The sequence below is a fragment of the Hippocampus comes genome, unplaced genomic scaffold, assembly GCF_001891065.2.
Source record: "Hippocampus comes isolate QL1 unplaced genomic scaffold, H_comes_QL1_v1.1 scaffold85, whole genome shotgun sequence".
NCBI classification, from domain to species: domain Eukaryota; kingdom Metazoa; phylum Chordata; class Actinopteri; order Syngnathiformes; family Syngnathidae; genus Hippocampus; species Hippocampus comes.
The window spans coordinates 6,117,838-6,130,425 of NW_017805540.1; the positions used below are offsets into that span (position 1 = coordinate 6,117,838).

A 12,588-nucleotide genomic window follows, 5' to 3' on the forward strand; every position below is an offset into this window, starting at 1 on the left:
ACCCCCCCCCCCGCCGATATTGAAGACAATTTTCCTGTGTGCCGAGTCATTTCTTTAACTTTGTCCGAGAATCTCTGACAATAAGACACACAATTCACTGAACCAACAGCAAGTGATAACATTGTAAGCATGTCTCCAGCAAGGAGCCATCTTAGGGGTCGACATATTACCGTAATAACCATACAGAAGGCGCACCGGAATTTAAGGAATACGGTACTGTGGTGTTAAGTGTCCCCTTGACTGATTTTTAAAAAAATATTTTGCATGTTTGTCCTACTTAAATGTATTCCATCAACAACAAATTCTAAAAATTAGCGAAAAATAAGTTTAAAAAAATGCAGAGTGAGAGCCCATCCATCAGTCCATTTTCTACCGCTTATCAAAGGTCGGGTCGCGGGAGCAAAAGCTTTAGCAGGGAAGTCCAGAGTTCCCTTTCCTCAGCCACTTCGGGAAGGGTGCGGGAGAGTGTGATCATCGGAGCAACTACCGTCGTTCGCTCTCAGAGATCCGCTCCCGCCGATATTGAAGACAATTTTCCTGTGTGCCGAGTCATTTCTTTAACTTTGTCCGAGAATCTCTGACAATAAGACACACAGTTCACTGAACCAACAGCAAGTGATAACATTGTAAGCATGTCTCCAGCAAGGAGCCATCTTAGGGGTCGACATATTACCGTAATAACCATACAGAAGGCGCACCGGAATTTAAGGAATACGGTACTGTGGTGCTGATTTTTAAAAAAATATTTTGCATGTTTGTCCTACTTAAATGTATTCCATCAACAACAAATTCTAAAAATTAGCGAAAAATAAGTTTAAAAAAATGCAGAGTGAGAGCCCATCCATCAGTCCATTTTCTACCGCTTATCAAAGGTCGGGTCGCGGGAGCAAAAGCTTTAGCAGGGAAGTCCAGAGTTCCCTTTCCTCAGCCACTTCTTCCAGCCCTTCTCAGGGGATCCCAAGGTGTTCCCAGGCCAGCCGGGAGAGAGAGTCTCTTTACTGTGTCCTGGATTGTCCCCGGGGCCTCCTGCCAGTGGGACATATGCCCGGAACACCTCACCAAGGAGGAATCCAGGAGGCATCCTAATCAGATGCCTGAGCCACCTCATCTGACTCCTCTCGACGTGGAGAAAAAGCGGCTCGACTAAGATGTTCTCCTCGTGCCTGTGTGGCTTTTCTCCAGGGACTCCGGTCCCCCCGCCCCCACCCCTCACATTCTAAAAACATGCATGGCAGACTAATGGAACACTCTAAATTGTCCCTTGGTGTGATTTTGAGCGCGAATGGATATTTGTCTTTGTGTGCCCCGGAAACTAGTTCCCGGCTGTCAGTCGGATGACCGACTGCCCCAAGACAGCTGGTATAGGCTCCAGCCCGCCCGCGACCCTTTTAAGAATAAGTGGATTAGAATACGAAGCTGGATGGATATATCCGTGGGTCATGCAATAAATAAGGTAAAATTTTCAGTTTAAGGACTTCTAATACAGATAGAAGCTAACTTTTTTTGTCCAACACAGTTTCCAAGCACTGTCACACAGCTTTCCTATCTGTGCACAAGCTTCCATATTCCCTCAGTGTAAAAATCTTTGGACTGATGTCTCAGCCAGTCGCTCACGACACTTTTGACTTCATCTTCACTTTCAAACTTCCACCTGACCACCTGGGAAGCCTGAGCTTCACTCAGTCTATATGTGAAAAGTGACCATGAAACATTCTGAAATAATTTGTTTTTCAAAGAAGTGATTCTTTGCATTATATAAGTTTATCATATTACCTCAGCTGTGATTTCGTGTATACTAAGTGTATCTAACCTTCCTGTGGCCTCCTGATATGCAACTTCCAGCGGCTCAGATGAGGTGTGGGCATGATCTCTCTGACAACTGTCTTGCAATTCAGCAATGCTTTGCCTGGTCTGGTGATGGATTTGAATAGCTTCTCCAAGAGGATCTGAAGAACATAATTGGGTTTATTAGACATACAAAGGATAAAAAAATCTGAACACCCTTGTCCAAATGATGGACATTAACACCATTCCCACTTTCCTGCCCCGCATACAACGAAAAAAAAACCCTGTTGCGTTATATGAAATCTTTTTCTCTGCTCTTGCCTCACCACGAGATTCACGACAACGAAATCTAATCCAACAGCGACCTCTACTGCTTCGTTCGGAAACAACAACAGCAACCACCACACTGGTTTACACATGCGCAGTTGTCCAGGAAGTATTTTCTTATTGTTAGTTTAAGACGCAGCAAGAACGTTGCATTGCTAAAATGGCTACAAAACGGACCTTTGGATGCCAAGCAGCTAAGACAAAAAGAGCTCTGATGCTGGAAGAGAGGGTACAAGTGATCAAAATGAAAGACGAAGGAAGCAAAGTAAAAGGCATTATCCAAGAAATTGATGTAAGTGAATGTGAATGCTGATCGTAAATTTCGCAATTTCTTTCCCTTTTCTTCTTTCTGCACTGACTATATGACGTGTCAAATAAGTGTATGCTCATACTGCACTATTGGAATAAAAATAAAGAGTACATATACGTTTGTGTGTGCATGTACACATAAAAAAAATTCTTGCTGCAAACATGATTTCGTTGTAGAGGAGTTTCACTGTAATTTCAATTCAATTTCTACCATTAATAATGTTATACCTTTAACCTGAACAACTCAATTGAAAATTCTCAAACGCAGATTTTTGGCATTGGTAGGGATAAGACAGTTTAAATTGGTCAAAAATTTAGGAAGTTAGAGAAGAAAAACAAGCAAGAAAAATCTGACATTTTGAATATTTTGTGCATATTTCAAGGAAATTTTTGAATTTTTGCTAAGTGGCAATTTAGGGCATGTTGCAAATCATTCCAAATGTGAATTGAATGTGCGCAATGATTTAAATTAAAATAAAAAACTATTTGCATTTGTTAAATTCAAAGATCCATTGGTGAAATGTGAATTTTTAGTAAACAAGAAAATAAAATCCATCCATCCGTCCATTAGCCGGTCCGCTTATCCTGACAAGGGTCACGGGGGATGCTGGGGCCTATCCCAACCGTCTTCAGGCAGTCGGCGGGAGAACCGGTTGCCAGCCAATCACAGGGCACACAGAGATGCTCACACTCACACCTCGGGACAATTTAGAGTGTTCAATTAGCCTGACATTTTTTTTTTCCCAAGATGGCGCCTGACTGAGTAGGCAGTCGTCGGCAAGTGCTCTTCAAAAGCCTTGCGTTTTTGTTGTTTTTGTCTTTTGTTTTGTTACACGGTGTTGTTATGTCGTGTGGACCTGATGTGGATTATTTTCAGCATTTTGGCCATGACATTCGTCAAAGAAGAAGAATCTGTTTGGTGGTGGCGCCTTCTCAGCAGCACGCGTGTACCAGCACTGATTTTGATTGGGAGGAATGTCGGCGCCATTTGACTGTCGGTGCTGGACAGCCTCGGGGCGTTTGTGTTTTGCGCCTGTAATGGGCAGCATTTTCACAGCCCCGCTTTGTTCAGCGGAAAGGTCAGTGCTGTTGGACAGTCTGCAGCTGGATGGGTGGATGGCTTGGGGAGCCGACGATGAGAAGAAAGGAGCGTCAGCGCAGAGTGCCGATGCGTATGTGGACTGGGAGTCACCGCTTGAAATTCAAGTGGATTTACATGGGACAGGAGATGTGAGCCAATCTCTTTTTTCGTCAATGGACGCTACAACTTCGAAGTTGTTGCTTTCAAACTTAGCTTGTAGCCAACATGTGCACATTTTCAGCATGACGTCTTTGACGAACAACCATCTGCACCCACACTCACACCTTGGGACAATTTTGAGTTTTCCATTAACCTAAAAATGATGGTCATTTAACTTTTAATTGCGTCTTTTTTTGCCATCTTTAGTTCATGTTCTCTGCCAGAAGAGATTTTTGCGTGGCATTTTGTAAAGAACTGATCCAAGGATGTTTGCTTTTGTCGGCTTTTAACAATCCTTCGAAAATGTCCAAGGCAAACATCAGCGTAGTGAGCGATCGCCCGACTGGTGAATACTTTCTGGGTGATTCACGTTTATGCAAAACTATCCGAACGCCTCATGGCATGAGGGGCGAATGACGTAACAATAGGCAATATTTTCCTGTTGAGGTGTTTCGTAACTTTCGTATGAAGAGACGTTTGTAAGTAGAGGTACCATTGTACGTACTTATAAGTATGTACTGTACATACATATCAAAAATAAATATACACATTACCTGTAATCACTATACAATGGACCCCGGATTCACTCATACTGGTAACCCAGTTTCACACCTAAAACTGCTGTTCCACCACCTCTCAAAAATCCTGGTTGTGCGTAGGTTTAGTGTTTTTATTTTATTTTTTTATGTTATGTGGACCCCATAAATGACAATTCCAATTCTCTATTCTGAAATGGATTTTAAATGTTTTCTCATAGTTTGCCTTGTACAGTACATTGCTTGTGCTGCTTAAAATCATACAATAAAGGTGAATTTTTCCAGAATTTATTTTAAGTACATGAATTCGTGTGTGCCATTTAACTGTATACGACCCGATGAATGGTCCTTATGGCCCTTTTCAATCTGGTAATCGCCAATGACGAGTTGACACGGGAGTGGCAATACCTCCCATATTCACCAAAAGGGCAATTCATCCGTCAAAACTGAACCGGGAAACCCGAGTCAAAAGCCCTGGCCACCGAGAACAAATATCAATATGAAAAATAATTGTCTTCATGGCCACCTATGCATGGGATTGATTACAGTATAAATCTAATATTGCTGGATTAAAAAAATAATAATAATAATAAAACACTGCTTATCAAACCAATGACACAATGTTGACATATACCAGCATAGTAACAAGGGTTTGCTAGCTAAACCCTTTGAATAGAACGTGAAAATATAGTGTTGTTTGCTCCACCAAAAACTAACGTCATTGTTCCCAAGTTGTGCAAAACAACTTTGAAACCCCCACTTTATATTAGAAGAAAGCATTTAGTGCCCCTCCCAACTCTTTACCATGGGTATAAATAGAATAATTTGTCTACAAAGTTGTTATCAGTGCTCTTCTCTGTAACACTGTATCCTTTTTAACAAAATTAAAAAGACAAGTGTTAATCTATGAAATAACTTTATTAACACCGTATAACAAATTTATACTCCCGGTGCACACAACTGACAATGAGAGCACCACTGCCAACTACTGTAATGGATGTGCAATCATATTTTATTCTAGTTGAACGAGAAAAAAACCCCAACAAAAAACATGTTCTCTTGGGGGTCACAAACGACCACTCCAGCGTTGCATCGTGACCAACTACCCTCCCCCCCACCCCGACCCCCAACCACTTTGGGGGGCCACCAGTTTTTTAAGAAGGGCTGAATGAAGGCGATACAACAGCCGAGCTCAAAGTCATCCATCTACCCTAGGAAAACTAAGGAGCTGGTTGTGGATTTCTGCAGGAAACAGTCTTCACCTACTCCGATGAACATCCAGGGTATGACATCGAGAGGGTGACCTCCTTCAAGTACCTGGGTGTTCTTCTCATTATTAGACGAGACTGGTCTAACAACATGGACTCTCTGATCAGGTAGCGACTCTTCATGCTCAGAAAATGGAGGTCTTTTGGAGTTCATGGGTCACTCCTTAAGACCTTCTATAACTTTGTGGTGGCTTCAGCCATTCATTATGGCATAGTCTGCTGGTCAAGCAGCATCTCAGCCCGGGACGGAGAGAGAGTGGACCGACTGGTCAGGAGGGCCAGTTCTGTCCTGGGCTGCTCCCTGGACACTCTGGAGGAGGTGGGCAACAGGAGAATACTAGCTAAGCTAATACCTATGATGGACAGACCCTCCCACCCACTCCAGGCCACCCTGACAGCACTGGGCAGCTCCTTCAGCCAGAGACTGATACACCCATCCTGCCGACTGCTGTCAGGCTATTGAATAGACCAGGGTGTCAAACATACGGCCTGCAGGCCGGAACCAGCCCCCAAGGAGGTTCGATCAGGCCCACAGGATAATTTAAAAGTGAAAAAATGCATAAAAGACACAGAATGAATATTTTTAATAAGGTGCAATTCATGGAGTATCCGCTAGATCTGTTTATTAAATTTCAACATTTTCCTAATGTTCTTGTGCTTCTTTGGACCAAAACAAAGGAAATACATTATTTTTACACACTGTTTTGATCAGAGCAGAAGATAACAACAGGCTCAGTCACTGAGACAGACCCAACACAGCAGACGCTATCAAGGACATGTGAATACTTTATTCTTTACACATTTAATAGCATTCTCCTTAGTTTGTAAGGTGTAGGCAGGGATTAAATTTAGATTTTATATGCACATGTGTAAATGTTTTAAAAATTCCTTTCTTTATAAATGTTGTTTAATCTTAAAGTGCATTACTATATTTTTCAATACCAATAACTTGTTAAAGTATTGTGCCTTTGTACAATCAGTGGGATCAGTTGCAATGCATACATGTGAATGATAAAAGTAAATTGCACATTTGTCAAAGGAAACCGAAGGTGCTTCATGAAATGTTTTGGAAAAGATATGCTCATTAAATTTAAACATTTTCCTAATGTTCTTGTGCTTCTTTAGACCAAAACAAAGGAAAGACATATTATTTTGGTTATTTTAGCAGAGTATGGTATAATTTTAATTGTACGGTCTTGACATCTACCGAGGCCGTATGTGGCCCACAATGTGAAATGAGTTTGACACCCCTGGAATAGACGGTCCTGAAAACCTGGACTCACCCACTTTTAATATGCTTATATTTATTTATATACCTTTTGTCTTCTACTTTCTCCCTTTCAGAATTTTGCTGCTGTAAATTGGGAATTTCTCCATTGTGAGACAAATAAAGGTTTTCTAATCGTATCTTAATTCATGTGTACCAAAGAGGCCTAATCGAACATGCATTTTCTTTGTCTGCTCTTATATGTTGACATTGTTTTCTTTTATTGATATTGTACGTGTCGTAGTTATGAAGCACTGTAAATATTGGTCATGAAAGTTACTAATTAATATTCAACTTTTAACTTAATTTTCAATTACATTGGTGAATATTATCAAGTACTGTGGCACTATGAGATGATATTGTAGTTGGTTGACTGATTGTAAGAAACAAAACTTTGAGTTGAAGTCTACAGTAGTTTTTGGATTGTTCGGGTCAATAAGTCAATGCTGAAATCCCCATATTTGTTTTTTACCAAATGTAGAAAAAACACGCATTGCATCTTTTCCCAAAAGTGATCAATACTTGAACCTGGCACCTTTATAACGCTGGTGTCGGGCGCAATCCAAAATCATCACTTTTCAGGAAACCCCAAAATGGGTCCCACTTGATTTATCAAATACTGCTTTAATTTCAAGATTGTACCTCTGGAAAATTGTCCAGTTTTGTGACCATATAAGCTTCTTTGCATTGTGCTGAAAATACAGTGATCTCTCGCTACTTCGCGGTTCACTAATCACGGTTTCAGTGCATTGCAAATTTTTCAAAAGTATTCATCAAAAAAAAAAAAAAAAGAAAAAACGAAAAAGTCGCAAAAGGTCCGTAAGAGGCAGCGAAAGTCAGCAAAACAACAGCGAGTCAAATAGAACAACATATATACATACATGTTAGTATATAGCATTAAGTAATGTTAATTATTACAAACATTTACTTCTACATGCATGTATACCATTAAATTTGGCCTTATAAATATTATATATACTCATACACATGTACATACAGTATACCTGGAGAGGGGGGATACCTACTTCGCGGATTTCCCTCTTTCGCGGGGGGGTCTAGGTCCCCATTAACCGCGAAAAGTGAGGGATCACTGTACCCCTTTTTTGGCTTTCTCATTTAATAGCATACATTACAGCTGGCCAATATCACCATATATATATCGCAACAACAATACTATCTTCTCACATTTCTACTATCGTGTCTACCGTTATGTGTCATCTGCAGCTAACTCCATGGAATAACAACGCCAGAAGAAACTTGATTTGATGAGCAAAAAGTTTTAGCTTATCATTCTTATGCCAGACAGCTGCCATCAGTTGGCAGACTGAACAACAACACATCAGCCGGGAGGAATGACTTCGAACACAGGTGTCAAACTCAAGGCAGACCCTATCCTCAACATCATTTTATGTGGCCCGCAAAAGCAAATGATGTCAACTTCCACGATCCTTGCTAAGATCTGTAACAAAACTTCAAATTATCACCTGTAATAAGTAGCATTGAGATTTCACTTTTTATTATTTATATTTATTAGCGGGCGGTCCGGTAGTCCAGTGGTTAGCACGTCGACTTCACAGTGCAGAGGTACCGGGTTCGAATCCAGCTCCGGCCTCCCTGTGTGGAGTTTGCATGTTCTCCCCGGGCCTGCGTGGGTTTTCTCCGGGTACTCCGGTTTCCTCCCACATTCCAGAAACATGCATGGTAGGCTGATTGAACACGCTAAATTGTCCCTAGGTGTGAATGTGAGCGCGGATGGTTGTTCGTCTCTGTGTGCCCTGCGATTGGCTGGCAACCGATTCAGGGTGTCCCCCGCCTACTGCCCGAAGACGGCTGGGATAGGCTCCAGCACCCCCCGCGCCCCTAGTGAGGATCAAGCGGTTCGGAAAATGAATGAATGAATATTTATTAGCGGTTGCCCCCGCGACCCGACACTGGCTAAGCGGATGGATGGATGAATGGCTGAATGGAGATTGCAGTACAATGGGATGCATTTCTCATTTGATCCAGGTCTATTTAATGTCACTTCAAAATAAAGGGAGTAAAGATAAGCATTCAGTGTGTTGTCAATTTTTTTGTAGAAAAAATATTAAAAAATATAGTGTGCTAAATCGTTATTGTGACAAAAAAAAGGCCTAGGGATAGAAATATTTTTTCCATATCGCGCAGCACTAGTATACATGACGAGAGAAGTTCGAAATTAATAATGGGAAGAGATATAAAAAAAAAAATGAAAAAGAGGGATAAAGAATTAAAAATGATACTAATAGTGTCCTAAAGAAAGTACAGCTCACCAAGAGGGAATGTGTGCATCCAGCGCCTGCGGTTCGATGTGAGCTTCATGGGAATTCTGGTTGGTGTGAAAGGGTTTATAAGGGCTCTCTGCGGTGTATAGCCTCCTGGCTGTATGTACAAGGTGGACTCAGCACTTCCCACTGTGAACCGAGCAGGAGCACTTGAGTCTCGTTGAGATTCCACCGTCTTCTCAGACAACTCTGAATAAAGAATCACAATGAATGGGAAGCAAAGTGTGGGTGGATTGTGGAGTTTCTATCAGACGAAAAACTACCTTTGGCACATGTGTATCCTAGAGAGCTACTGACTTCATAAACCATAGATGGCATCCGGGGTATCAGAAACATGTTAGCTACAGGGCCCAGACTATCATCAGATGTCAGGCTATGCTGTTCATCAGCACCAGCGAAACACAAAGGAGGAGATGCGCCCATGCCAGTTGAAACATCCGCAGACCCACAGCTTTTTTTTCCACTTCTCTCTTTACCCCGAACCATCCTGCAAAATGGAGTTACAGTATCTTTGGCAAACATGGATTCAAGTGTTCAGTCTCAATTGACAAAAATTATTGAAGTGCAACAGATCTACACACCTGGATGTGGGACTTCTCTGAATCAGCGAAGGACCAGGCAGTCTAAAAACCTGAGAGTCATATGCATCATAGTCCACCGGTATTGGCAGACCGTTCTCACACTCCTTTTGGATAGATAAAGCTATAGCAAGTTATTAAAAACAGTTCTTGAGCACAGGAAAAGAAAAAAAAGCACACTGAAGCATTTGTACAACTTACTTTGTTCGGTGCCTTTTTTTAGTTTTTCATAATGACGCTAGAAGAAAAATATGGAGATATGATTTTGAGGGTTGTAATTAATATAAATGGTACAATGCAAATCTCGGAACATCACAGTAAAAATAAATTATTTCACCTTGTGGCCTGCAAGTTTCATTCGGGGAATGAAGGTATTAAAAGAATTCTGACTTTTGGAAGTGTAGAAGCTAAAAAGGCACAAAACATAAAAGAGATGTTTATTATTTCAGTCTATTTTTAGAGTTTAAAAACAATTATTGAAATGATCAAAGTAAAGTCATGCCTGTGGTTGATCCAATGAGGCAGATTATAGTCATTCCCCACAGAAGAGTCAGGTGTCGATTTATTGTGCAACTATGGAGTAAACGTTGAACTCATTAATAAATATACTTGATTTTATACAGCCTCAGTGACTTTGGGTTTTACCTTAAAGAGCGGTACTGCATGTAATGGCTGCTCTCCCAAACACACCAAGTCAACACCAATACCTACAATGACATATATATTTTTTTATTTGTAGGATGTATTAAACATTTGTCAAAATTGCATGACAAAATTAAAAGTAACGAGTACATCAAAACAATGACACGACACATGGTGAAAAAGGCATCACAGATTTAAAAAGAGAAACATGTCTGAGGGCAGGGGTATGTGTTTGTGGAGGTGTATAGACTGTGGAACTCAATGTGGGACATCGCGATGGTGCCAGGTGCATTGCAGTAATTAAGTGTGATGGAGACAAAGGTGAGGATAACCTCAGCCTCAGGACAGTTCTTCAGTTCTTGACTTAACTTTGGACTAATTGTGCTGCTTTTTTTTTGGGGGGGGGGTGGGGACTTCTCTGAATCAGCGAAGGACCAGGCAGTCTAAAAACCTGAGAGTCATATGCATCATAGTCCACCGGTATTGGCAGACCGTTCTCACACTCCTTTTGGATAGATAAAGCTATAGCAAGTTATTAAAAACAGTTCTTGAGCACAGGAAAAGAAAAAAAAGCACACTGAAGCATTTGTACAACTTACTTTGTTCGGTGCCTTTTTTTAGTTTTTCATAATGACGCTAGAAGAAAAATATGGAGATATGATTTTGAGGGTTGTAATTAATATAAATGGTACAATGCAAATCTCGGAACATCACAGTAAAAATAAATTATTTCACCTTGTGGCCTGCAAGTTTCATTCGGGGAATGAAGGTATTAAAAGAATTCTGACTTTTGGAAGTGTAGAAGCTAAAAAGGCACAAAACATAAAAGAGATGTTTATTATTTCAGTCTATTTTTAGAGTTTAAAAACAATTATTGAAATGATCAAAGTAAAGTCATGCCTGTGGTTGATCCAATGAGGCAGATTATAGTCATTCCCCACAGAAGAGTCAGGTGTCGATTTATTGTGCAACTATGGAGTAAACGTTGAACTCATTAATAAATATACTTGATTTTATACAGCCTCAGTGACTTTGGGTTTTACCTTAAAGAGCGGTACTGCATGTAATGGCTGCTCTCCCAAACACACCAAGTCAACACCAATACCTACAATGACATATATATTTTTTTATTTGTAGGATGTATTAAACATTTGTCAAAATTGCATGACAAAATTAAAAGTAACGAGTACATCAAAACAATGACACGACACATGGTGAAAAAGGCATCACAGATTTAAAAAGAGAAACATGTCTGAGGGCAGGGGTATGTGTTTGTGGAGGTGTATAGACTGTGGAACTCAATGTGGGACATCGCGATGGTGCCAGGTGCATTGCAGTAATTAAGTGTGATGGAGACAAAGGTGAGGATAACCTCAGCCTCAGGACAGTTCTTCAGTTCTTGACTTAACTTTGGACTAATTGTGCTGCTTTTTTTTGGGGGGGGGGGGGGTTGCATAGTTTGGAAAAGGGGGGAATACCTTCTAAGACTTGTTTCTATTGGATAGTTAATTACGAGTTAATTACTCTAGATCATTACTAAGAGAGGGCAGTCAGCCCGAGTGGATATAATCATATAACCAAGACAATGTAATTCAATGTAATTCAAATCAGAAGTCAGTTTCCCATCTAGCGTATCGTTTGGGATGCAGCCAATTGATACATCCATTGCTAATACAGTGGTACCTCCACTTACGAACGTCTCTTTATACAAAATTTTCAAGTTACGAAACGCCTGAACAGGAAAATATTGCCTCTAGTTACGGAAGAAATTTCAAGATACAAAAGGTAAAACTAGAGTATTGGCTGTTACTCGCACCTCCGAGTTTCCTGAACGCAACATACTTATAGCTGCTCTGCCAGTGGCTATGACCGAGCGTTATCCTGGCATCCCATTGGCTAATAGGGACTTCTACCATATGAGTCTATTTGTGTAGATAGATAGATCTGTGTCGATGCAGCATCCTCGTCATTCGCCCCTTGGGCCATGAGGTGTTCCGATAGTTTTACATAAATGTGAATCACCCAGAAAAAGTGTTTACCAGTCGGGCGATCGCTCACTATGCTGATGTTTGCGTTGGGCATTTTCGAAGGATCGTGTGGACCTGATATGGACTGTTTTCAGCGTTTTTTGGCCACGACATTCGTGAAAGGAGAAGTATCTGTGCTTGGTGGTTGCGCCTTCTCGGCAGCACGCCTGTACCAGCACAGATTTTGATCGGGAGGAATGTCAGCGCCATTGACTGTCGGTGCTGGACAGACCTGGGGCGCTTGTGTTTTTTGCGCCTGAAATGGGCAGCATTTTTCACAACCCCGTTTTGTTCAGTGGAGATGTC

General features: G+C 41.1%; 1 protein-coding gene across 1 annotated transcript in view; it reads right to left on the reverse strand.

Moving 5' to 3' along the window:
* The window catches only part of depdc5 (DEP domain containing 5, GATOR1 subcomplex subunit), a 76,330-nt gene that overhangs the window by 31,503 nt on the left and 32,239 nt on the right, over positions 1-12,588 (reverse strand). The window contains exons 16-28 of the mRNA XM_019878839.1: positions 11,299-11,360; positions 11,156-11,226; positions 10,991-11,060; positions 10,855-10,891; positions 10,670-10,777; positions 10,259-10,344; positions 10,116-10,186; positions 9,951-10,020; positions 9,815-9,851; positions 9,617-9,737; positions 9,299-9,522; positions 9,024-9,224; positions 1,811-1,946 (exon numbers count right to left, since the gene is read on the reverse strand). Coding sequence (XP_019734398.1) covers positions 1,811-1,946; positions 9,024-9,224; positions 9,299-9,522; positions 9,617-9,737; positions 9,815-9,851; positions 9,951-10,020; positions 10,116-10,186; positions 10,259-10,344; positions 10,670-10,777; positions 10,855-10,891; positions 10,991-11,060; positions 11,156-11,226; positions 11,299-11,360 — 1,294 coding nt within the window. The remainder of the gene's footprint in view (positions 1-1,810; positions 1,947-9,023; positions 9,225-9,298; positions 9,523-9,616; positions 9,738-9,814; positions 9,852-9,950; positions 10,021-10,115; positions 10,187-10,258; positions 10,345-10,669; positions 10,778-10,854; positions 10,892-10,990; positions 11,061-11,155; positions 11,227-11,298; positions 11,361-12,588) is intronic.